Source organism: Bombina bombina, chromosome 2, assembly GCF_027579735.1.
Source record: "Bombina bombina isolate aBomBom1 chromosome 2, aBomBom1.pri, whole genome shotgun sequence".
Taxonomy (NCBI): Eukaryota; Metazoa; Chordata; class Amphibia; order Anura; family Bombinatoridae; genus Bombina; species Bombina bombina.
This window is the reverse complement of record NC_069500.1, coordinates 329,529,690-329,557,153: the sequence shown is the minus strand read 5'-3', so window position 1 is coordinate 329,557,153 and position 27,464 is coordinate 329,529,690. Positions and strand designations below refer to the sequence as shown.

Sequence of the window (27,464 nt, the reverse complement as noted above, 5' to 3'; positions counted from 1 at the left end):
GCCATGTGGAAAAAAACTAGGCCCCAATATGTTTTGTCACCAAACATATATAAAAACGATTAAACATGCCAGCAAACGTTTTATATTACACTTTTATAAGAGTATGTATCTCTATTAATAAGCCTGATACTAGTCGCTATCACTGCATTTAAGGCTTTACTTACATTAATCCGGTATCAGCAGCATTTTCTAGCAAATTCCATCCCTAGAAAAATATTAACTGCACATGCCTTATTGCAGGAAAACCTGCACGCCATTCTATCTCTGAAGTTACCTCACTCCTCAGAATATGTGAGAACAGCAATGGATCTTAGTTACTTCTGCTAAGATCATAGAAATCACAGGCAGATTCTTCTTCTAATGCTGCCTGAGATGAAACAGTACACTCCAGTACCATTTAAAAATAAACTTTTGATTGAAGTTAAAAAACTAACTATAATACACCACTCTCCTCTTACTACGTCCATCTTTGTTGAGAGTTGCAAGAGAATGACTGGATATGACAGTGAGGGGAGGAGCTATATAGCAGCTCTGCTGTGGGTGATCCTCTTGCAACTTCCTGTTGGGAAGGAGAATATCCCACAAGTAATGGATGATCCGTGGACTGGATACACTTAACAAGAGAAAAGTATTTAGTCAGCCACCAATTGTGCAAGTTCTCCCACTTAAGAAGATGAGAGAGGCCTGTAATTTTCATCATAGGTATACCGCAACTATGAGAGACAAAATGTGGAAACAAATCCAGACAATCACATTGTCTGATTTGGAAAGAATTTATTTGCAAATTATGGGGGAAAATAAGTATTTGGTCAATATCAAAATTTCATCTCAATACTTTGTTATATATCCTTTGTTGGCAATGACAGAGGTCAAGCGTTTTCTGTAAGTCTTCACAAGGTTGTCACAGACTGTTGCTGGTATGTTGGCCCATTCCTGCATGCAGATCTCCTCTAGAGCAGTGATGTTTTGGGGCTGTCGCTGGGCAACACGGACTTTCAACTCCCTCCAAAGGTTTTCTATGGGGTTGAGATCTGGAGACTGGCTAGGCCACTCCAGGACCTTGAAATGCTTCTTATGAAGCCACTCCTTCATTGCCGGGGCGGTGTGTTTGGGATCATTGTCATGCTGAAAGACCCAGCCACGTTTCATCTTCAATGCCCTTTCTGATGGAAGGATGTTTGCACTCAAAATCTCATGATACATGGCCCCATTCATTCTTTCATGTACACGGATCAGTTGTCCTGTTCCCTTTGCAGGGAAACAACCCCAAAGCATGATGTTGCCACCCCCATGCTTCACAGTAGGTATGGTGTTCTTTGGTTGCAACTCAGCATTCTCTCTCCTCCAAACATGACAAGTTGTGTTTCTACCAAACAGTTCTACTTTGGTTTCATCTGACCATATGACATTCTCCCAATCCGCTTCTGGATCATCCAAATGCTCTCTAGCATTCTTCAGATGGGCCCGGACATGTACTGGCTTAAGCAAGAGGACACGTCTGTCACTACAGGATCTGAGTCCCTGGCGGCGTAGTGTGTTACTGATGGTAATTTTTTTATGTTGGTCCCAGCTCTCTTTAGGTCATTCACTAGGTCCCCCTGTGTGATTCTGGGATGTTTGCTCACCGTTCTTGTGATCATTTTGACCCCACAGGGTGAGATCTTGCATGGAGCCCCAGATCGAGGGAGATTATCAGTGGTCTTGTATGTCTTCCATTTTCTAATTATTGCTCCCACAGTTGATTTCTTCACACCAAGCTGCTTGCCTATTGCAGATTCAGTCTTCCCAGCCTGTTGCAGGTCTACAATTTTGTTTCTGGTGTCCTTCAACAGCTCTTTGGTCTTCACCATAGTGGAGTTTGGAGTGTGACTGTTTGAGGTTGTGGACAGGTGTCTTTTATACTGATAACAAGTTCAAACAGGTGCCATTAATACAGGTAATGAGTGGAGGACAGAGGAGCCTCTTAAAGAAGAAGATACAGGTCTGTGAGAGCCAGCAATCTTGCTTGTTTGTAGGTGACCAAATACTTATTTTCCCCCATAATATGCAAATAAATTCTTTCCAAATCAAACAATGTGATTGTCTGGATTTGTTTCCACATTTTGTCTCTCATAGTTGAGGTATACCTATGATGATAATTACAGGCCTCTCTCATCTTCTTAAGTGGGAGAACTTGCACAATTGGTGGTTGACTAAATATTTTTTTGCCCCACTGTATATATATATATATATATATATATATATATATATATATATATGTATTTATTTTTTTAAGTAGACAACCCAAGGTATTGAACAATTATTTTGGATCCAGTATGAAGACTCGGCAGAATACCACTTAAAGCACTCTTTTCTTCATATGATACATTATATATGTATATGCACCTTAATGAAAGGAAATAAAGTAAATACTAGTATCCCGCTTTTTACCCCTTCATTGAATAGTAAGTAGTGCCATTGGTCTCCAATCTACACTTTATGAACCCAAGGTATTGATCTAGTTTCACAAACTTAGGCCTAGTTTCCATTGAGGTGGAAACTGGTGATAAAACTTTTATCTCCATTAAAATATATGTAGAATGTTTATGTTACCACTAGTTTCCAAACTTTACCACCTCAATGGAAGCTAGCCCTTAGAGTTTCTCACTGAAATTATTTACATACCGCTTGTGCAATTATGGTACAAATGATTGTAAAAGCTTCTCTGGGATCCTGTTTGTTCATAAATAGCAGACATATATGGCTTTGCCATTGCTTTTTGGTAATGAGAATGCTGCTAATTGCAGCCACACTCCACACTTCTATTATTCCCAGCAGTGAAGAGGTTAATCAGGTAGCTTGTAAGGTTAATTTTAGCTTTAGTGTAGATATTACTCTCCCACCAGACACTTCCCATCCACCCCCTGATCCTTACCTGATCCCTCCCAAACAGCTCTCATTCCTCCCTCACCCCCCCCCCCCCACACACACACACACACAGTGGTCACCCCCATCCTAGGTTCTGGCAGACATTCTGCCAATATGAAAATTTAAGGCAAAATTATTATTTTTTAAATTATTTATTTTTTTCTATTTGATGCAGCGTGGGATTCCCCCTTGCACTCCAACCTTCCTGATCCCTCCCAAACAGCTCTCTAACCCTCCCCACTGTAACTTGTGTCCACCACTAGTTTTTTTAAATGTTCGGCAGTGTAGTAGCACCCTCCTCCCCCCCCTCCATATAGTTAGGAAACACCCCCCCCCCCCTTTTTCTGTAGTTTAGCTCCCCATCCATTCATCCCTCCCTCTCTTTTTATTTGTTTTTTTGTAGGGCACTTCCACTCCCTCCTCTGCTGGATCGCCCACCTGCCTCGCGGATTCCCTTTCACACCTCCCGCTAGCACCAGCAGGTGATCATTACAGTATGTATGTGTCACCATCTAACAATCTGGTATCTGCCTTCATATGGAACCGGAGCACCGATCATGCTCAGTTTTCATATGCAGGCAAATGCCATGAGTTCAGGAACTACAGCTCTTGGCTGCAACTTAACAGATGAGTCTGCTGGAGCTTCCTGCAGTTTAGATGCATATATATATATATATATATATATATATATATATATACACATTCTGCGGTACAATAAGCAAAGTACTGCATGACGTAGATATACACGTCATATTGGCTTAAGGGGTTAAACAAATTCTCTACTCACAGTATACTAGAAGTTCCTGTGTGGAAGTTTGCCTTCTGCCACTAATAGGATTCTCAGCTGAGCAGGAATAGTTGCCTTGAAAGTCATTGCCCACATGGAACACATAGAAGGTGCTTGTGCTGTTGTTGGTTGAGGAGTGGAACACCTCTGGTTTCTTATCTTGTGAGTTTAGCACCCATTCCATGTTTGGTAAGGGATAGGAGTCGCTGAAGCAGAAGAAGGAAAGCATGCGGCCTTTGGTAGTGTAAATTGTACCATTTGGTAAAGTATTGTTGGGAGTAATGCTGACAAATACATTATATGGGCCACCTAATAATAGATACAGAGAAGACAGGATTAACATGATAACACAAGAGACAATGTATCAAACAGAAAACAACCCTCACTTTATAACACACTAAATACAAATCACACCCAATATTTCTCCACAATAATGCATTGGAAATAACAACATTAATATCCCATCTTTTTTGATAGAGCATTTTATTTCTAAACAAAGTCATTTATTTCATGGTGTGTTTAAATCCCGCAAAAGGAAATACACACACTCAACATTGCACTCCTGGAACACCCTCATTCTGCTCCAGATGTGGATATGGCCACTTTTTGAAGCATACGCATGTATGACTGCTTCTAGTTTGGCCACCAGCTGTATCCTCATCTGCACAACTTTGACTGTGTGTTTAAATAAAGCCATTTGTTTAAAAGTGTTGCAATGAAGAACATATTTTTTTTTCACACTGAAATGTAAACAATAAGTGAGCAGCAATCTGTTAACCACTATCATATTTTTTAAACAACTTAATGAATATGAATCCATCAAAACTAGATTTTCTCTCTCTCAGAGGGAAGTTTCAGCAATATAGGCTGATTTCCTGCCTGGGGTACTAAGCATAGATATAATGAAGCAAAAAAAAAAATTGTGCAAGTGTTGAAATTCAAATGTGGATGCAGACAAATGTTTGTACAAAGCTTCATTTCAAGAGTAGAGGGCGGTACTTAAAGTGATGGTAAATCCAAGTGTATAACAAATGCTAGGATTTACTGTCACTAAAAATCAAGTGGAGTTTAAGTGATGAGATATGTAAAAAAAAGGTGTTAAACTCACCCTGAATGTGCCGTTGCACATCGCTAAACTCAGCGGCTCCGACCGCTCACAGCACATCGCTCTTCTACCAATGAGGTGATGCTTGCATATTTAAACCAATAGCAGTGCGTGCATATACAACACTGTCAGTTGACACACACAGCTATTGGTTTAGAGGTGCAAGTGTCACCTCATTGGCGGCCGGAGCCGCTGAGTTTAGCGATGTGCAACGGCACAGAAACTTAAATTATGCTTACCTGATAATTTTCTTTTCTTCAGACGGAAAGAGTCGACAGCTGCATTCATTACTTTTGGGAATTCAGAACCTGGCCACCAAGAGGAGGCAAAGACACCCCAGCCAAAGGCTTAAATACCTCCCCCCCCCCCCCCACTCCCCTCATCACCCAGTCATTATGCCGAGGGAACAAGGAACAGTAGAAGAAATATCAGGGTGAAAAGGTGCCAGAAGAAAAAATAACAGACGCCCCACAGAAACAGTACAGGTGGGGAGCTGTGGACTCTTTCCATCTGAAGAAAAGAAAATTATCAGGTAAGCATAATTTAAGTTTTTCTTCATAAATGGAAAGAGTCCACAGCTGCATTCATTACTTTTGGGAAAACAATACCCAAGCTATAGAAGACATTGAATGCAAAAACGGGAGGGTACAAGAGGCGGCCAATTCTGAGGGCACCATGCCTGAAAACCCCTAGCCAACAACATCTTGCATCGTCCGAAGCCGAGAACAACTTTGAAAAAAAAAAAGGAAAAAGCCCAAGGACCCTGACCGCAGATAGTCCACAAGCCTTGCTAGAGACCGCAGGAACTAGACTCGACTGAGTCAACAGCCTCCAGGAGACACCATCACCCAGCAGTCTGTCTCCAAACAACACACCCCTTACTAAAGAAAGGGAACAAGCTACCGTATTCTTCCACAAAGAAGAAAAGACACAGAGAAAACATCAATGTTCTTGTAAGGCGCAGCTAATCCCCCTTAAGGGACTCAAGGCAATGCTCATCCTATCAACCTCGAAAGGAGGAAGGTTGAGTAGAACTCGCCGGGGATCGAACTTGCAACCCTCTGTTTGCTACAGCGCAGAGTAGCCACAGTGCATTAGCATGCTGAGCTAGCTGTCCAGCTAGCATAAGGAACTCCAGACCAACAGAGACCCACCAGTCTCATAGAAACAAGGGAAGAAATACAGAAACCACGGGGTAAGGCCGGGAGTCTGAAACAGAGAGGATCTTCCCCTAATACAGTGCAACCGCACTCTAAAAACAACTGAAGACGAAGGTCCCCAAGTCACAAAATGTTAGCTCAGAATACCGAAATATTCAGAAACGAAACCTCGTGCAGCAAGCTCAGGTAGGTCTGCTACACCTGAAGCAAAAACACTGCACACTGCAGTCATGTAAAAATGACTCTGAAACTTAAAGACTTGCAGGGCAAGCAGAAAGCAGCTGAAGATAAGATCCTTCAGATTGCTAAGTATCCACTAACCAGCGGATAACGCCGCAGGCTATCCTCCGAGGACAAATTTAGCAGAGAAACAGATCTCGGATCTTGCTCCAACACCAGACCAGCCCAAGCGACAGACATGTCTGATAGAGAGGGGGAACAGAAAGACCCCAACCACAAGCCCCCAGGGAATGAAAAGAAAAAGGGGGGACTCACTCACCCCAAAAAAACTTGAGTGCCAACCCAATCCGCTCCTCCAAAATAAGGCACTCCCAAGGAGAACCCCCTGGGACCTGGAACAGAGAAAAGTGCAATAGATCAGTAGGAAGACCTGTCCCAGATCTCTTAGACAGTCTCTACGTAGAGAGATCAAATTCCAACAGTTGGAACAGAGCCCACAGAGCAGCAGATGCTGCCCCTTACAGAAATAAGCCACCTGATCCAACCTCCTACACACAGGGCAGGACAAAGACCCTCCAGAGAGAGGAAACCCCAGCTCATAAGGAAGACCAACTAACCCCTCAAAAGGGAAGGACACAGTTAAGAACAGCGTACATGTCTACAAGACATGAAGCCATAGTATAATCAAAACATGGACTGAATAAAAAAATCATCCAGACAACACTGTTGACCCAAACTCCCCATGAAGAGGCGCACACTCTGCCTGAAGGACAAGTCAGGCCTTAAAGTTTATAACCAGTACCCAAAGGTGGATGTGAACTCAGGCCTACCTGCTTGCAAGCCCAATGAGCTAGCCCTTATGTCGCAACATAGGGTCCCTGAAAAAACTGGATCGTCCCGAAGAAAGATCCAAGACAGGAACCATGGACCCGGGGCCCAGAATCGTCCTAGAAAAAAAACGACACCCTCAGGGAACACAAGATACCCCGTCTGAAGCAATCAGACTCACATGGGATGAGAACCGGGAAACCTGGAGAAAGGGTACAGAACTCACTCGTAATTCCCAGCCCAAAAGGGAAGAGAACACCCTTAGCCGGAGGACAACACCCCCCCAACATGGTGCTAGGCCACGACAAAGTCACGCAATATCTCTAGAGCCCAAAGGCCCCAAGGGCAACACTAAGGGAAATGAGAACCAGAACAGAGTCACCCGAAACAGAGTAGAAAGGCTAGTCTCCATAATCCTTTCAGATTAACGTTCCAGAGGACCACACCCAAGCAGAAAAACATCCCCTAAGCAAAGCTTGGAAAAAGAGACAACACCTCCTATCGCCCCTGATATGGAGACGACTACCTCCCGAAGGAAGACAGAGCCTCACGGCCTTCGTCCGGTTTTTCTTGCGGCTTTGGCCGCTTAATTAGAAAGTGAAGTCCAGAAAGTCTCAACCCAAAGGAAGAGAACCTCTAAAAGGATCAAGTCCTAAAAGGACACTTCCAAAGAGACCATGAAAAGGCAAAACCTTAAGAACGGCGGTATGAAGTACCTAAATCCTCCAAGCCTCCAACCCACAATGGGAAGGAACACTCTAGATCCCGGAAAAATCGGATACGACTGAGCATGTTGCCGCGGATCTCAACAGAGTCCTGGCCCACTAGCTTGAAAGGCGAATGAGGACTGCAATCCCCCATGCCCCTAAGTAACCATGGACCCTCAAGTCCTCTCAGGATGCTAGTTGAAGCTTGTAAAATAAGTAAACAACACAAAGCATATTGTGGTCACTAGGCGCCCTCACCGGACCAACCGGACATAAAAAAGCGCCATGTGTCTGAGCTAGGCCTCAAAGACAGAAGGATTTGTACCCAGTCAGGACCAGCCTGAAATGAAGGGCCCCAGCACTGTCAAGGCCACATAGAGTCTCCCCCGAGATGGAGGGATAAAGAACAGTCAGACAGACTTTTGTAAACAGTGCGACCACAAAAACGCGAGTATCAATTCCAGAGAAGAAAGTTCCCGAAGGAAGAAGAAAGTTCCCGAAGGAAACATCACACCACAACATGAGCTTTAGACCAAATAAAAATCATCCTCACCGGATGAAAATAAAAGATAAGGCAACTCGTAGGTTATCGCCCTGGAAGAATGTATAGACCCGCAGAACCAGCCTAACAGGGATCCGAGACTTCCAAGCTCAGAACTGAAAAAGGATACACAAATAACAGACTATAAGAAGATTGCTTCAATTGCTTCATCCCCTTATGTCTATGCATGCAAGTCAGTCGAAGATTAAGACTGAGAATCCCCAAACCCATTAATAGTGGGATCCGCCAGCAACGCCAAAAACGTGCCTCAGTAGAACACGAAGGCGCGCCAGTCTATAACGAAAGGCGCAACATACCTCCACCGGGACAAAAGAAAACATTGGCCCCGAAGCTTGTGAGGCCTCAGGGGCAGTCGGTCCCCCGGAGGGCTGAAATGGACTAGGTGACCCCCGCCTGACAAGCTCCAGTTAACGGAACACGGACAATATCGTAAGCACAGTCCTGGGAGGTACAGATGCACCAGCGCCAAAGATATGGCCATGAGGAATCGTGTTGTAACCTCCGGTGGGAACAGGCCACACTCCCTAGAAGGATAAGTAGCGTTTGGGTTACCTGCATGCGTAGTAAGAGTTGGTGGTAGGGGACTCGTCTCCTGAGAAATAGAATCCCCAGAGGCGGATGGCTCAGTGGGCACCTGATTCTCCGATCTCGAGGAACAGAGAACTCTAAAACAGCATTCGGAACATAACTGATGGGCATGTATCACCCAGGCCAATTCATATTATTCGCAAGGAGTAGAGTCTGAATCAGAGACATCCGTCTCCAAAAAAACAGAATCCTCCAAATGACTAGGGCACTCCTTACCTCCAGAGAACCAGACACCAGCAGACCAGGATTTCTCCATCGCCACAAGGTCAGGAAAGCGGAAATGGAGTCACAAGTTAAACCATACAGTCCATGTAAAAGCGCACCCAACCATAAAGGCTGCGTCACTAGACATAAGCCGTTATGTTCCAAAATACCCATGAGCCGAAGCAACACTACACAGTAGCAGATAGAATCACATAACAAACATGATTATAAACCCCCCTGTTCAATACCCCCCCTCAATAACCCTTGATTCCTAGATACAAAAAGGAGCCTCACTGAGACCCTATGTTAAAGTTATCTTCGAAAGGTTGTAGCCCCTCTCGGATAAACAGTTGTAATTACAAAACATCCATGGTGAAAGTAAAATGAAACAATCTTACTGGAATCTACGCCATGGAACAGGAACAGGGCCCTTCAAATGTGACAGATGGTAGCGTAGCTTCTGCCATGGACTTGAGAGCAAAAAGCAGGCAGCAAAACTCGTCAACACGGATTGCTTGTGGAGCTGTTAATATGAGTCGGGATGGTTCCTCAGAAAGACTCTCCCTGCATCTCCGGATTCTAACGTACACCCATGCTCTCACTGAGAGGCTGACAGGACTACTTAAAACTTCAATCCATGCCGAAGAGTACTAACCTCCATAAGAGACTATCGAAAACTTCTGACACTTCTCTAGCAACCTCCTGGGACGAAAGACAAAGAATGACTGGGGGATGAGGGAAGTGGGGAAGGTATTTAAGCCTTTGGCTGGGATGTCTTTGCCTCCTCCTGGTGGCCAGGTTCTTAATTCCCAAAAGTAATGAATGCAGCTGTGGACTCTTTCAATTTATGAAGAAAGAGGGTGAGTTAGCAACTTTTTTACATATATGATCAATTAAACACCACTTGATTTTAGTGATGGTAAATTCTAGCATTTGTTTTATGCTTGGTTTTACCATCACTTTAAAACATGTTTCCTACGTTACCAGGCAAAGCAAACACCATGTAAATTAAGTTCCTTAAATCACTGCGACCGCCGAGGTAATGAGTTTAAGACCCCATCTCTGTTATATACTGTAGGTACAAGTATTTGTATCCCTTATTGTCACTTGGCCCCAACCATACCCACATCTGCTATCTTCGTACATCTAGGTACTGTAAAATCATAACTAAAATCATCATCCCTAAAATTAATAAAAAGTCTCCTCCAAATAGGCAAGGTAAAGGACCATGAGTGACTTGTTCTTGCCTGGCCAGAAAAGAAAGAATATAAAGATGATTCAACCAGGCTTAAAAGAAGACTTTTTTTGGCTGTAGTTATTTTTTATTTTTTTTTGTCTACAAACAGGTTTTTATTTAGGAGAGTTTTGGTTTGGGGGTTTTTGTTGTAAGAGGTATTTAGAGTTTGGAGCAGTGTGTGCCCAAGGAAGGACATTGTTTTGGAGGAATTTTAGGTCATGAAGACTTTTTCATAACGTAGTTTTGCTTAGCAATAGCTGTGGGTAAGCCATAGGAAGATAAACAACATTCAATGGGTGTTTCCCTGGACTACAAATCAGTGAATTTTTTTTTTTAACTAAATTACAGGATTTAAATCCTGTAGTGAAAAAGAGAAAAAAGCACAACCCCACATCAAGGTAGACGTTTGAACTTTATTGCACACGCTGCATGTGTATAAAAGCACAAGATAAAAAATTAAAACAAGCCTGTATCCCAATCAGGGAAGGGGAGAAGCGAATCTCGGTCTGGTTATGGTGTTTCTGGTACAGTACAATATCTGTTCGCTTGATCTTTTTCTAAAATAATGTTCCTTTTCTTGGAGTAATATAAAGCTCCGCCCCCAACGCGTTCCGTTTGCCCTCAGCAAACTTTTTCAAGAGGAAATGTCATTATAATGCAAACTACTTGACGTGTCTTTAAATGTCTAGTATTAACTTCCAATTTGTTGCTAGGCGGCCAATCCAGTGAGTCAATTTGGACTGGCCTCTCACTCTTGGCATATTTGCAAGCAACGTCATCATGACGTGGCCCTATTACTACTCTCGGGCAAATCTGCATAATATTCGTCATAGTTATGCTGTGCCATAGAGTAAGTAAAAACACTAACAAAAAACAGTCAACATCGATCTGCTTCGCATATCGTTATCCTAATCATACATATTGACTCAATCTACGGAATATTAAACAATGTTAATACAAGAACATTCAATTGATGCATATATATAAAAATCAAAACGTAACTTATATGATCCCATCAATGCATTGCAGGAAACGATCTATTTCACATATTGTTAAGCTAATAGTACATCTTAAATCTATCTACATAGTACTAATACCAGACATTAAAATGGAGTATATGCACATAAAAGTTAAAAACCCATCTTATATGATCTCATCAGTTAATGTATTATAAAAAAAACGTTATATATAAAGACATTAAAAAATTCCTCTGAAGATATTTAAATAACAAATTGATTAGTTAAAAACTATACAATTGGGGATATTTAAAATATTTTAAATATTTGTCTGTACTATTCATCCTTAAAACTTGACAATATACACCATACTCAGGTCATGAATGCCTGCAAGTCTAAATATATATTTAACCATTTGGGTGCCATACAGTCAAGCAGGTGGATCCATTTAGTCTCACATTGTCTAAGTTTCATCAACCTTTGATATTCATTGCCAACAGATGCTGGTATAGTTTCTAAGACTCTCAGGCCCATTTATCAAAGGGCTTGCGGACCTGATCCGACACTGCGGATCAGGTCCGCAAGACCTCGCTAAATGCGGAGAGCAATAAGCTCTCCGCATTTAACATTGCACCAGCAGCTCACAAGAGCTGCTGGTGCAACGCCGCCCCATGCTGACTTGCCAGCAGGGAGGTGTCAATCAACCCGATCGTATTCGATCGGGTTGATTTCCGGCGATTCCTGTCCGCCTGCTCAGAGCAAGCGGACATGGTTATGGAGCAGCTGTCTTTGTGACCGCTGCTTCATAAGTTGTGTTTCTGGCGAGTCTGAAGACTCGCCAGAAACACGGAGCTTGATAAATGGGCCTGTCTAACTGAATGGTTATTTGGATTTCGTCCATGTGTTGTTTTGAAGAGCTCTGATACACTATGATTTTCATAGCCTCTTGTGATATTATCTATGTGTTCGTATATGCGGCGCTTGACCTTCCTTTTAAATGCTTTTAAATTTGTATTTATTATGGTGATCTGTTGCAATGCAGTGAATAATTTCGAATTCGCTTTAAGGAGAATCATATATGAAGCTTTAGAAGACTATACTTGATGTTAGCGCATTTCTTCGTAAAGTTTTTTGTCAACAGAAAGGAATTATCACCAATAAATTGTAAATATGTATCATTCTTATTAGTCAAAACAGCAGAGACATCACAACATTACACACCACGGTAAAGTCCAGGGACAGATTAAATTCTTTTTATCTGCCTTCACTCAACATTGATCTGAATTATTTGATCTTTAACCCCTACACTACCAGAAATTTCAGAGAGAAAAATAAAAAAGTAAATTTATGCTTACCTGATAAATTAATTTCTTCTACTATATGACGAGTCCACGGATTTCATCCTTACTTGTGGTATTTATTCTCCTGCTAACAGGAAGTGGCAAAGAGCACCACAGCAGAGCTGTATATATAGCTCCTCCCTTCCCTCCACCTCCAGTAATTCGACCGAAGTTAGGAAGAGAAAGGAAAAGCCAAAGGTGCAGAGGTGACTGAAGTTTACTAAAAATATATCTAATTTAAAGGGTGGGCCGTGGACTCGTCATATCGTAGAAGAAATTAATTTATCAGGTAAGCAATAAATTTACTTTTCTTCTACAAGATATGACAAGTCCACGGATTTCATCCTTACTTGTGGGATACAATACCAAAGCTACAGTTCACTGCTTGAAGAACCTTTCTCCCAAAACCAGCCTCAGAAGAAGCAAAAGTATCAAATTTGGAAAAAGTATGAAGAGACGACCAAGTTGCAGCTCAACAGAAGCATCGTTTTTAAATGCCCATGAGGAAGCCACAGCCCTAATAGAATGAGCCGTAATTCTTTCAAGAGGCTGCTGTCCAGCAGTCTCATACGCAAGACGGATGATACTCCTCAGCCAAAAAGAAAGAGAGGTAGCCATAGCTTTCTGACCCCTACGCTTTCCAGAATAAACAATGAAGATGATTGACGGAAATCCTTAGTCGCCTGCAAGTAAAACTTCAAGGCACGGACCACGTCCAGGTTATGCAACTTACGCTCCTTCTTAGAAGAAGGATTAGGACATAATGAAGGAACAACGATTTCTTGATCAATATTCTTATTAGAAACAACCTTAGGAAGGAAACCAGGTTTGGTACGTAAAACCACCTTATCAGAATGGAAGATAAGATAAGGTGAATCACATTGTAACGCTGAAAGCTCAGAAACTCTACAAGCAGAAGAAATAGCAACCAAAAACAAAACTTTCCAAGATAACAGCTTAATATCTATGGAATGCATAGGTTCAAACGGAACCCCTTGAAGAACATTAAGAACTAAATTCAGACTCCAGGGTGGAGCAATTGGTCTAAACACAGGCTTAATTCTGGTTAAAGCCTGACAAAAAGACTGAACGTCTGGAACATCTGCCAAACGTTTGTGTAGTAAAATTGACAAAGCAGAGATCTGTCCCTTTAAGGAACTAGCTGATAACCCTTTCTCCAATCCTTCTTGGAGAAAAGACAGAATCTTCGGAATCCTAACCTTACTCCATTAGTAGCCCTTGGATTCACACCAAAAAAGATATTTACGCCATATCTTATGATAGATCTTTCTAGTGACAGGCTTACGTGCCTGAATCAAAGTATCAATGACCGCATCAGAGAATCCCCGCTTAGATAAAATCAAGCGTTCAATCTCCAAGCAGTCAGCTGCAGAGAAATTAGATTTGGATGTTGGAAAGGACCTTGAATGAGAAGGTCCTGTCTCAATGGAAGTTTCCACGGCGGCAGAGAGGACATGTCCACTTGATCTGCATACCAAGTCCTGCGTGGCCACACAGGCGCGATTAGAATTACCGAAGCTCTCTCCTGTTTGATCCGAGCAATCACCCGGGGAAGGAGAGGAAATGGTGGAAACACATAAGCTAGGTTGAACGACCAAAGCATCTACTAGTTCGGCCTAAGGAACCCTCGACCTGGATCCGTATCTTGGGAGCTTGGCATTCTGTCGAGACGCCATCAGATCCAATTCTGGTCTGCCCCATCGGAGAATCAGTGAGGCAAAAACCTCCGGATGGAGTTCCCACTTCCTTTGGATGAAAAGCCTGGCGGCTTAAATAGTCTGCTTCCCAGTTGTCCACTCCTGGGATGTAGATTGTTGACAGATAACAAGAGTGGGTCTCTGCCCATCAAATTATCTTGGATACTTCTGTCATTGCTAAGGAACTCCTCGTTCCTCCCTGATGATTGATGTAAGCCACAGTCGTGATATTGTCCGACTGGAATCTGATTAATTTGGCCGAAGCCAGCGGAGGCCATGCCTGAAGCGCATTGAATATTGCTCTCAATTCCAGAATATTGATTGGAAGTAGAGACTCCAACTGAGTCCATACACCCTGAGCCTTCAGGGAATTCCAGACTGCACCCCAGCCCAGTAGACTGGCATCCGTTGTCACTATCACCCATGAGGGTCTGCGGAAACACGTTCGCTGGGACAGATGATCCGGCGACAACCACCAAAGAAGAGAGTTTCTGGTTTCTTGATCTAGATTTATCGGAGGAGATACATTTGTATAGTCCCCATTCCACTGTTCGAGCATGCACAGTTGCAGTGGTCTGAGATGAAAGCGAGCAAATGGAATGATGTCCATTGCCGCCACCATCAATCCAATTACCTCCATACACTGATCCACTGACGGCCGAGAATTGGACTGAAGGGCTCGACAAGTATTTAGAATTTTTGACTTTCTGACCTCCGTCAGAAAAATCTTCATTGCTATAGAATCTATCAGGGAACCTTTGTCTGTGGAATCAGAAGGGAACCTTTGTCTGTGGAATTAGTGAACTCTTTTCTTGATTCACCTTCCAACCGTGAGTTCTCAGAAAGGACAATACTGTCTGTATGAGACTTTGTTAGATGATAAGTCGACGCCTGAATCAAGATATCGTCCAGATAAGGCACCACTACTATGCCCCGTGGCCTGAGAACCGCCAGAAGGGACCCTAGAACCTTTGTGAAGATTCTGGGTGCTGTGGCCAACCCGAAGGGAAGAGCCACAAACTGAAAATGTTTGTCCAGGAAGGTAAACCTTAGGTACTGATGATGATCCTTGTGAATAGGAATATGAAGGTATGCATCCTTCAAGTCCACGGTAGTCATATATTGACCCTCCTGGATCATTGGTAAAATTGTTTGAATAGACTCCATCTTGAACAACGGGACTCTGAGAAACTTGTTTAGATTCTTGAGATCTAAAATGGGTCTGAAAGTTCCCTCTTTTTTGGGAACCACGAAAAGATTTGAGTAAAACCCCTGTCCCTGTTCCAGTCTTGGAACGGGACGAATTACCCTCATAGTAGAGAGGTCTTTTACACAACATAAGAACGCCTCTCTTTTTATCTGGTCTACAGACAATCGTGAAAGAAGAAATCTCCCCCTTGGAAGAAATCCTTTGAATTCCAGTTGATACCCGTGGGTCACAATTTCCAGTGCCCAGGGGTCCTGAACATCTCTTGCCCAAGCCTGAGCAAAGAGAGAAATCTGCCCCCTACTAGATCCGGTCCCGGATAGGGGGCCGCCCCTTCATGCTGTCTTGGTAGCAGCAACGGGATTCTTGGGTTGTTTACCCTTGTTCCATGCCTGGTTGGGTCTCCAGATGGACTTTGTCTGAGCAAAATTCCCTTCCTGCTTTGTGGAGGAAGAGGAAGAAGAGGGTACTCCTTTAAAGTTCCAAAAGGAACGAAAATTATTTTGTTTACCCCTCATCTTAGCAGACTTATCCTGAGGTAGAGCGTGACCTTTACCTCCAGTAATGTCAGAGATAATTTCCTTCAATTCAGGCCCGAATAGGGTCTTACCCTTGAAAGGAATAGCCAAGAGCTTTGACTTAGATGACACATCAGCAGACCACTATTTTTTTTTTTTTTTTGAAATATATTTTTATTGAGGTTATAAAGCACATTACAGTAAATATTCAACCATTGACAATAAGGATATATCAGTAATTATATACCCCAAAACATATCAGAGAGGTAAAGACAAAGCCATTCTGGGCATGAAATTTGTACATCTCTGGAAGAAAATCAGAACCATATCTATATGATAAAGAACAGTGTCAGGTATTCATTTCACTGGCATTATAAACAACGAAATTAACAACCAGAATCCAGCAAACAAAAGTACAATTATTGGACAAATATAACCTGAGTGGAGATAGATGGTAATGGAAATGTAACCTCTTTTTTTTATATGATGGAAATGGTCCCCAAATTGCTGTTTGAATAGTTATTTTAATCTGGAAAATGGACAACGTTTGAGGCAATTGGGGGTTAGATTTTATTTGGCCACTTTTGGGCCAAGTTAGCGGGGAGGGGGAAAGGAAGTTCAGCGGGCGAGAGCCGCTCACAGTGAAATAAGGGGGGGGGATGAGGGGCGGAGTTCTGTAAAATGTCAAGTTCGGAAAGTAGAGGGAGTAAACAAAGGTTATTTTCTATAAACAGAGGGGCATACATCAAAGAAACGATTTGTTGTATATTCAATCGAGAGGCAGGGACAGGGTTCACTCAGAATATAGTGATAAACAACATAAGGTGTATCCATAGGGCACAGCATTTCCATAGAATCCCGTTTATATATCAGTATATTAGGTTCTATTTAAAAGTTATAGATAATGTTCCATATGATATATGGCAGTCAGGTTCTTTCTCTGTTAGGGCTATCTAGTATACTTCCACACGGGTTAGGAGATTATGCTCTAGGGACTTGGCCATTGATCTGCTAATGTGTCACTATATGAATTAGATGTAAAAAATTACAGAGAGATTAGAAACATTCTAGTCGTAGGCATTTTTGAGAGCATATACATTCGAGTGAAATTCAAACAGACTTAACAACAGAATCATGCAAAGCTTAAAAGTCTTTATCCCAGAGATTAAATGAGCAGGAACGCTGTGCCCAAGGAGCTTAGGATAAGAAAAAGGAAAAAAGTGACCTGTCTGAGAACAATATGTGGGACTGGTGGGGACAGATATCATTTTGGAGGCCCTACTTAAAGGGTTATACGTGTACTAAAAATTTCAACAGAGACCAGAAATGTCTATATTAGACTCATTGCCAGCATAAACTGGGGGCGCTGTATTAGTCCATTTGCTATACTCAATCTACACCCTTATACTGCAGAGCTCAATACAACGCTTATAACTGCACACAAGTTAAATCTATATGCTAAAGGTCCTGCATTAAACTCGTTACTATACATAATATATGCCCATATACAAGGGGTCCCGTATAAGACCTGTTACTATATGTAAACTTACGGGGATAAGTTTAACAGTAATTTCTCCACAGAGCTAACTTTTGGGTATCACCAGTCTTATTATTATAAGTATTTATATAGACAGTCAGAATATGACACTTATACTCTGATATCGCAAACGTTAATGCCTACATGATAAATGTCTCTTGTAAAATAGACAGCTTGGTAACTACTATAGTGTTAACTAAGACGGCAGCCACCGCAGATTGCGCAGTACGCTAAACTCTCGAGTATATGTAGAGGCTCTAGTAGACTATACTTCATTCTCATAGGGTACGCATCATGACCAAAGATATGTCGTCCAGGACAGGCTGGGAAGGGAGCGTGAGGGGATAGGCATAGTAGTAAATTGCTATAATACAAACATCAAGTGAACCACATATGAAACTGAGTCAACCTGTATCTCAACCTAGGGAATACTTTAGCCTGGGCTGTATACTAAGAATTGTTTGAAAGGACTCAAAAATAGGGAACTTGCTATATATTTCAAAAGTGACATAACACAACTAGCAGTTCACACATGGGTAACACAGGTAACAGCATATAGGAATTATGAACAGATGAAGAGAGTGAGATAATCATATTAACAAAAATAAAAAATAAATGCAAATAACTGGAGTTGATCTATGCGCTGTCAGCTAATAGTTATCATATGTGAAATTGCAACGGCAGCTACCAACATGGCTGCAGGATCAAAACTATAGTGAAAAGTCATCAGTAAACCCTATCACCAAACAAGTTCATGGCTCACCACTAGGACAAGTTAGGGTTAACAGGCCGGAGGGCGCCAACTCCGCTCCGGGTATAGCATTATAGATTGTCTCTGCCTCATCCGATACCAGTTCGTGGGGGCCAGTGGGCGAGATGAATGAGGTCATCAGCTGATTGTCGGAGTCTCACAAGTCCCCGAAGCTGCATAGAGGCCATCAGCCAAAGTAGGTAAGAGGCAACCAACAAATCAGCCTTCTTGTTATCTATCAGAAGACGGAGCAGAGGCTCCACAGTAGGGTTGGGAGACGAGAGTGGGTCGGGGGTTCTTTGTTCCGCGTATGCGAGGGTGATCTTGTCCCTGCGCTGCTCACAGGTTTCCAAGGCAGGAGTCTCAATCTGGTCATCCCTGTTAGTCAAGTCTAGAGTGGGAAGCAGCCAGGGAGAGGTAGATTGGGTGTTAGACTGCTGGCTCCCCTCTGTCTCTAGTGCCGTAGTGTCATCGGTAGGGCTAGTGACCGCATCCCTAAGAGACTGAGCAAGATCAGCGAACTGGGCGGACATTTTCTCTTCTAGCCATACAAGCCAGGATCCGACAGTGTCATAAGATATCTGAGCATCCATGTTAGCGATAGCTCCGTGAGCAGCAAAGGTGAAGGAATTGCGGAATAGAGTCTGCTCTTAGGTTACTCCATTGCAGAGGCGATAAGTATCTACTCCCTCAGACTTCAGCAATCCACCATGCCCAGAAACTATCACTCAAAGGGTTAGACATGCATATGCTGTAGAAAGTAATTGCCCCATTCTGATACTAGGAGGATGTGCTCTCTCTTCTCTATTCTGCTGTTAGATATGGCGATCGCCTGCAGACAAGTAAAAGTTGTGTGTATATGCGATCTAGACAAGATGGCGCCAATTAACGCTTCTCTGCTTCTCATTGACTTTTGCTTATTTCAGGATATGTCTCTAGTCTTTAAAATCCAGCCTTCACAGAACTTTTCTCCGCTCTACATAGCTTTAGGACTCAAAGGAACTACTCTGTTAAGGGTGTAATCTAGGGTTATAACATATCTTTTAACCCAGCTTTACGGAGCTCCAGAGAGATGCGACTATCCCAGAGCCCTACTAGGCTCCGCCCCAGCAGACCACTATTTTAACCATAACGCTCTACGCGCTAAAATGGCAAATACTGCATTCTTAGCCGCCAACTTAGCAATTTGAAAGGCGGCATCTGTGATAAAAGAATTAGCTAGCTTGAGAGCTTTAATTCTATCTAAAAAATCCTCTAAAGGAGTCTCCATTTTAAGAGACTCTTCTAAGGCATCAAACCAGAAAGCCACTGCAGTAGTAACTGGAACAATGCAGGCTGTTGGTTGTAAAAGGAAACCCTGATGAATGAATAACTTCTTTAGAAGACCCTCTAATTTCTTATCCATAGGGTTTTTGAAAGCACAGCTGTCCTCAATAGGAATAGTTGTACGCTTAGCCATGGTAGATATAGCTCCCTCCACCTTGGGGACAGTCTGCCAAGAGTCCCGAATCGTGTCTGATATGGGATACATTTTCTTAAAAGTAGGAGGAGAGAACGGTATACCCGGTCTGTCCCACTCCTTCTTGATAATCTCATAGATTCTCTTAGGAACCGGAAAAACATCAGTGTAAATGGGTACTTCTAGATATTTGTCCATTTTACACAATTTTTCTGGTGGTACCATAATAGGGTCACAGTAATCCAGAGTCGCTAAGACCTCCCGAAGTAGTAGGCGGAGGTGTTCTAGCTTAAATTTAAAGGACATGACGTCCGAATCTGTCTGAGGTAACACACTTCCCGGTTCCGAAAGTTCTCCCTGAGACAAAATTTCCCTGACCCCCAACTCAGATCCCTGAGAGGGAACATCGGAAATAACCAACAAAGCGTCAGAGGACTCAGTATTCACATTTATTCCTGTCCTACTGCGTTTACCCTGTAACCCTGGTAACTTAGATAATACCTCTGTAAGGGTAGTTGACATAACTGCAGCTATATTCTGCAGAGTAAATGAAGTAGACGCGGTTGAGGAACCCAGCGTCGCTTGGGTGGGTGTTAAAGGTTGCGACACTTGGGGAGAATTAGGTGGCATATCCTGATTCTCTTCAGAATGAGAATCATCCTTAGGCACACTTTCTTTACATAAAATATGCATTTTACATTGTAAGGCTCTTTCAGTACAAGAAGTACACAAAGTAAGAGGGGCTTCCACAATGGCCTCTAAACACATAGAACAAGGAGTTTCCTCAAGTTGAGACATGTTAAACAGACTAGCAATAGCCACAATAGTCGTTTTTAACCCTTTTAATTGATTAAAACATTTTCAGAAAAAAATGTACTGCGCCTTTAAATAATAAAAGCGCAACAATGTTACTGTACTGCAGCAAGAACGATTTTTTTTATTACTAAAAAATTATACTAAGCAGTTCCAATTTGCCAAAAATTATTGCACTAATGGAGCAAAGCTAAATCACCCTGTAAAAAGTAATTTATCTGGTAAATAAACTTTAAACAATGATAATAGCCCCTGTACCAGCCCCCAGGGAACTCAGGAAAGATTCAACAACGAGCCGGTGATTGAATACTTTTACTTTAGGCCCCACCGGAGCTAGTGCCTGCTGCCTTCTAGTGAAGAGGAAACTGCGCGTCTGAGCGTGCGAAACAGGCCCCGTCCACCATGGGCGTCATATTAACAAACTCCATAACCGCATGGGAAGCGGTTTCAAAAAGCCATGTGGTCCCCAAAAGTGCCTATGCACACATTCATTATGCCATATTGTTTACCCCTTAATAAACATAGCAAATATCACAGCTGCCTCTCCCAGTGTCAAGCCCCAAGTGAGCTACATAAACGTAGTAACCCTTATGTATACACTAGTAAACACAGTAACCCATAATTCCTATATGTCTACTGCTTACCCTTTCCCTTGCAGGGAATAATGTCAGCCAGTTCTGATATAACAAGTCTCCTCAGAAATAAAAGACTGAACATACCTCAATGCTGCTTGTAGCATGACACCGGTCTCCACATTGAAGATTTTTCTTGCACTACCTTCAGAAACTCTGTGGGAACCAGAATGGATCTTAGTAACATCTGCTAAGATCATCAATCTCAGGCCCAGGGTAGAAAAAAGATCTCTTCATTCCTCTCAGGAATCCAGACTGATGATTTCTCCCTGAGAAAAATAGTACTCACCGGTACAATTTTACAATAAAAAATATCTTGATTGAAGAATCTAAAACTAACACCTCACTTTACCTCTTCCTATTACTAACACAGGCAAAGAGAATGACTGGAGGTGGAGGGAAGGGAGGAGCTATATATATACAGCTCTGCTGTGGTGCTCTTTGCCACTTCCTGTTAGCAGGAGGATAAAACCCACAAGTAAGGATGAAATCCGTGGATTCGTCATATATTGTAAAAGAAAGTAAATTTTTTAGCATTTTTGCTATCACTCCGTTTAAACAGAGATAGAGCCTTTATTTTAGCTATGAAATTATATATATATATATATATATATATATATATATATTGATATATATTCTGAGTGGGCTTTAAATTACACATTTCCATTTATATTAAATTATGTGACCCGTGCTCAGGCATTCATAGAGACAGAAGGGCTGTGGTGGGTTGAGCAGGGTGGCCATGCAGAAAGTAGGAGCTGCGCTGCCCTGAAGTACACCGCTGCTGAAATTGGAGGCAGCATGTCAGGAGGGGATCTGGATGGGCTCTTGCCTCTGCGTGTCATCAGTTGGGCTATGCAACAAGTAGGAGCTGCGCAGCCATAAAGACATCGCTACTGGAATCACAGGCAGCATGTCAGGAGGGAGTTCTGGGTGGGCTCTGGCCTCTGCATGCTAGTCGTTGGATTCAGAGCAGGTGTTAAAAGTATGTTAAAGAATCTGTGTGTATGTGTGTTTGTATGCATCTGTGTGTATGTTTGTGTGAGAGTGTGTACAGTGTGTGAGGGGTGGGTGTGTCTGTCTGTGTACCTGTCTATTCCTGTCTCAGCTTGATGGCATCTTTTTAGATAAGATTAAGTTTAACTGTGTATTACAAGTTTATAATTTAACAGATGGAGAGCATTCTCACTTCATAGGACAACTTGCCAGGGTGCATGCAGAAAAAAATATCAATAAACGGTGGCTTGCACTCGCTGGTCTTTTCAAAAAACGTGCCTTTAATGTAATGTTTCGGGGACCGTATCCCCTTCCCAGCTATGTCTAGTGACTCTTTGGTATAGCAGAACTGTCAAAATTCTCAAAATCAACCCTAAATCTATATAGAACTCCCAAAACTATATACAATCTATTGATCTAGCCTCTGTAGTTTACAAACTGTGGGGCGCTAGAACACATAAGTTGGAGCAGAAGTATGGGTTTTTGTTTTTTCTTTTACTAGGATTTTTTTTCTTCCTGGCCGAGTAGCACAGTGCCGAAGTCCGGAGCATTGTGTGACTGGCGGGGATTACTGATTTAAGAACCAAGATTTATTTTCATTTCTTTCTACTACTCCTTTTACGTCCAACCTTTCCTCTCCTACGCGCAGTACAATGAGTGCTACAGCATGCAGGCTTTAACAGAGAAAGACAGGGGTGGATGTGTAAGGAGTGTTGAAGATGTGAAGTCATTGCTCCTGGTTGCTGCAATGGTCAAGGTTATTTATCAATAGCACATAGTGAAGTGGCGTGGAATTTAACAAAGTGTGCAGCCCTGTTAAAGTCCCATCATGTGACACATGAGGTCATGTAGCAATATATTGCTTATCCTGGGCCCCATGGGTTAGGTCTGGCTCATATATTAGGGTTCCAACTGATATCCCCCTTAATAATACATTCCAGCTGCAGCCAAATCAATATTATACCAGTGTGTGCTTTAAATTTAATAGCATGCATTGTGGGGGGGGCTCATCTTGAAAGTTTTTCCAAAGGGGAGGCCCACTGTGTAAGACTTTGAAAACCTCTGAACTAGGGCAATTTTGTTATATTTCATGCCATCATTTGGCATAAAACCGCTTGTGCAGTCATAACACAAATGGTTGAAAAAGTTTTGTTCACAAATACCAGAAATGATGGCTTTGTTATTTGTTTTTGGTAATTAGAAGGCCGCTAATTGCAGCTGTGCACCACACTTCTGAAATTTTCTGACAGTGAAGGGATCAGTTAGCTATTAACCCCCTGATCCCTACCTGGTCCCTCCCAAACAGAAATCTTCCCTCCCCCCTCGTCACCACCATCTTAGGTACTGGCAGACAGACTGCCAGCACCCATTGTAGGGCTTTTTAAAAGTGTGTTTATATTTTTATTTTACTGTAGTGTAAGTATCCCCCTCACCTTCCCCACCACCCCTCTAAATGATCACCTAGGTTTTTAATCTTCTCCCCTCCAACCAATAATAAAGTTTCTGTAGTGTAGGGACCCATCCCTCTCTCCTTCCAAACCTATTTTTGTAGTGTAGGGACCTGCCTCTCCCCCCCCACACATTTTACAGGTTAAAAAAAAAAAAAAACGTTCCACTTCTCTCATCAGATTTACTTTTTCCCTGGGCAGTAAAAATCTTGTAATTACAAGACATTTCAGTTTTCGCGTTATAGAAAAACATATCGGTTATTGTTTGCTTCAGTTAAAATACACTCACCATCCACCTTATTTTGAGGAGGCAATCTGCACTTGTTACTGGAGTTGACCCTAACTCCACTGTTTGGTTAGTTGATCCTAACTCTTCTGCCTGCTGAGGCCAGTTAGAGACAGATGTGCACTTCCATTACAGAAAAAGTTAGCAACATATAATGAAGGTTTGTTGCAAAGTTGTTTTACTACTCATAACTAAACATTTTATAGAACAATCTCAACGTGTTTTGTGTAATGTCTTATAGGCTCATCAAGTTCAGAAATTTTGATATAATATTTACTTACTAGAAATAAGCAGCTGTACAGTAGAGATTGATTCTGAACCGTCCGTGCATGTATAGTTTCCTTGATCTTCTATCCTCAAGCTTGTTATTGAGAGAGAGCTTTCATTAACTCTTGCACACCGTTTGTCAGTTGGGATGTCACTGTCCACAGCCAGAACGGTTTGTGTGCTGGTATCTTTAAACCATCCCACTTTTTTTGTTCTCACAGTCCCATTACTACAGGATAGAACTATTGTACCATTCACCTCTCCTATCTTCACTGTTAAAGCAGCTGCAACACACAAAGACCAGAATAAATTACCTGTGATTGCATTTTTTGTAATAAAGTTATTGAGGACAGAAAGTCACATGGTATCAGTTGTTAGCATCATTCTTAGAAAGAAAGAAAAAAAAGACCTGATATCTCTGGTCCTGAGGGAATCTTGTGGTTTCCAATAATAATTGTGATATGATAAAAAGGATTATAACCATAATGTAACATGTTTTTGTAACTTAAAACATAACATTAAAAAGGACAGTAATTTTTTCCCCCTTAACGTGATCCCAATGCTCCATTTTACCTGCTGGAGTGTATTAACTGTTGACTTACTAAAAAAAGAGAGAATTGTTAGATTGAGACCTTTTCCAATCCATTTATAACAGAATACAGTGAAAATAAACACATTATAGAAACAATTATAAATAAACACTGGCACCTTTTAAAAACATGTTATGGGCAATAAATTGGGAAACCGTCCAAAATTTGTGTACATAATCAATATTAGCCCCTAACTTATTTTAGAATAATAAAGAAAAAACCCTTATTGATAAAGATCTGGAAGGGAATACATTGAAATGCTTTTTACCTTACACTAAAAACAAGGTATGTAAACATGGCAGAAAGACCAAATCATTTGGATCAAAGATATCTAATGAAGAATATGCATTAAAAGATCTGATTACATGCCATGATAAAGGGGTAATATTTAATTCAATGCAGATGTGGGCTTCAGTACATTGGACAAACTTAAACCCCAGAAAAATTATATTGTGATTCAGAGAGAATACAATTAAAAAAAAAAACTTTCCAATTTACTTCTATTATCTAATTTGCATCATTCTCTTGGTATAATTTGTTTAAGAAGCAGCAATGCATATGGGTGAGCCAATAAAATGAGGCATATATGTACAGCCACCAATCAGCAGCTTCTAAGCATACTGTGATGAGAGTGGGAAGTGATGTCACCGGATGGGGCGAGGCTTATGGTCGATATTGTCTGTCGCACCTACTGAGTTAGATGTGTTGTGCAAGCTGTATACTTTTATGCTCTGCAATAAAATAGCATTGTACCTTCTATGCTGTGGCCTGCATCTCATGACATGGTGTCAGAAGTACTTGCCTGCGCTTCTGTTTCCTGATCAATGACGATGTCGAAGTTTACCCCACCTGAGCCTTTTGATTTCTCTCAGCCTGCAGCTTGGCCCACATGGTGTCCGCAAATTCAATGCTCCAGGATTGCTTTCAAGAAGGACAAGGAGAGTGGTGAAGTATAAGTTAATTCTCTTTTATACTCTATTGGTAAAGACGTGGAGCCAGTAATCAATGCCTTTACTTTCCAAGAAGGGGAAGAATTTGACTTTGAAGTAGTTATGAACAAACTCAGTGCTCACTTTGTGCCCAAAAGAAATGTGATTCATGAGAGGACTTGTTTTCACAAACGTGCTCAGCATGTGGGAGAATCTGTGGAGTCATTTGTGCACAGCCTGTAAATAGCTGAATTCTGTGAGTTTGATTTGCTCTTCTTTAGCAACACCAGAGACAGAATAGTCATAGGAATTGCAGATGCTGAGGTCTCACTGAAGCTACAGTTGGAGGCTGAATTAACATTAGATGGGGGTATTAGGATGGCCCGCCAGAGTGAACTGGTTTGAAAAAGCAAAGTGCTGATCTGAGGTATGAGAGTATTGTGGATGAAGTGCAGCAGGAGAGCTGCAGGTGAAAGGCACAGTGTGAGCAGTAGACCAAGGGCAACAGATAGGCCAGAAGCGGATGGGCGCAGCAGGCTTGCTGCATGCGGTGTAACCGTACCCATGATCAGAATGTCATATGCCCTGCTAAAGATAAAAGATGTAGAAAATGTAACCGAATGGGCTATTTTAAAGTGACGTGTAAAACTGAATACATTAAGGAGATGCAGGTGGATAGTGACCAGGAGGGTCAAGAAGTGTCCTTTGCAGTGTCTGTTGTTGAATGGTGTGCTTCAGACTAAGATTGGCGGGTTACCCTTACTGTAGTGGGAGCCAAAGTTGCCTTCAAGATTGACACGAGACTAGACATCACTGTTATATCCCTAGCAGCATTCATAAAATTGCCTTGACAGCCTCAGCTGGCGAAAGTTACAACAAAAGTTCATAGTCCTGGTGGCCGCTTTGATTGTGCGGGGGAAATTTCTTGCTAGCTGCAAGTACAAGCAGAGGAAATTCACCATGTGGTTACATGTGATTAGAGGTCAGTGTGTTAACAGCCTATTGAGCAGAAAAGCAGCCCGTGATTTGGGCCTGGTCGCCAGAGTGAACGCGATTTCGGAAGACATGTTTGGTGAATTGGGCCTACTGAATTGCAACACAGTCCGAATATCACTTAAAGGCGACGTAGTCCAGTACAGCATTACCACTCCTCATAGAATTTGTTGAAGCAATTGACTGGTGTGCCCCCATTGTGCCTGTTGCGATGAAAAGCGGGAAGGTACGCATCTGCATAGACTTGAAAAGGCTGAATGAGATGGTGAAGAGAGAGAGAGATATGTGCTGCCGACACTTGAAGACATAGCTCCGAAATTGGCTGGGGTGAAGTTCTTCTCTACACTGGATGCTTCCAGTGGCTTCTGGCAGATACCTCTAGATCCAAAGTGCCGCAAACTGATTACCTTCATTACACCGGTAGATTGGTTTTGCTACTGCAGACTCCTCTTCAGGATATCTGCTGCTCCTGAAATCTTTCAAAGAGAGATGAGTTCTCTCCTAAGGGACCACAAGGGCATGGCAGTCGTCATGGACAATATTTTAGTGTACATTGGAAGAACATGATCAGCATTTGAGCTGTGTGCTGCAGACCATTAGAGAGTCCGGGCTGAAACTAAATAAGGAGAAATGCAATTTTAGAAAGGCTGAGTTATGTTACTCTGGGCATATCATCAATGGAGATGGCATCAAGCCGGACCCTGATAAAATCCTTGCTATTGAGCAGATGAAAAGTCCTTCTGATATACACAAGCTGAG

The 27,464-nt window shown here is 42.1% G+C and overlaps 1 protein-coding gene across 1 annotated transcript in view; it reads right to left on the bottom strand.

Annotated features, from left to right (window-relative positions):
- Positions 1-27,464, bottom strand: part of VSIG10 (V-set and immunoglobulin domain containing 10) — a 188,114-nt gene that overhangs the window by 82,436 nt on the left and 78,214 nt on the right. The window contains exons 2-3 of the mRNA XM_053701681.1: positions 24,208-24,477; positions 3,695-4,003 (exon numbers count right to left, since the gene is read on the bottom strand). Of these exons, the coding sequence (XP_053557656.1) occupies positions 3,695-4,003; positions 24,208-24,477 (579 nt within the window). The remainder of the gene's footprint in view (positions 1-3,694; positions 4,004-24,207; positions 24,478-27,464) is intronic.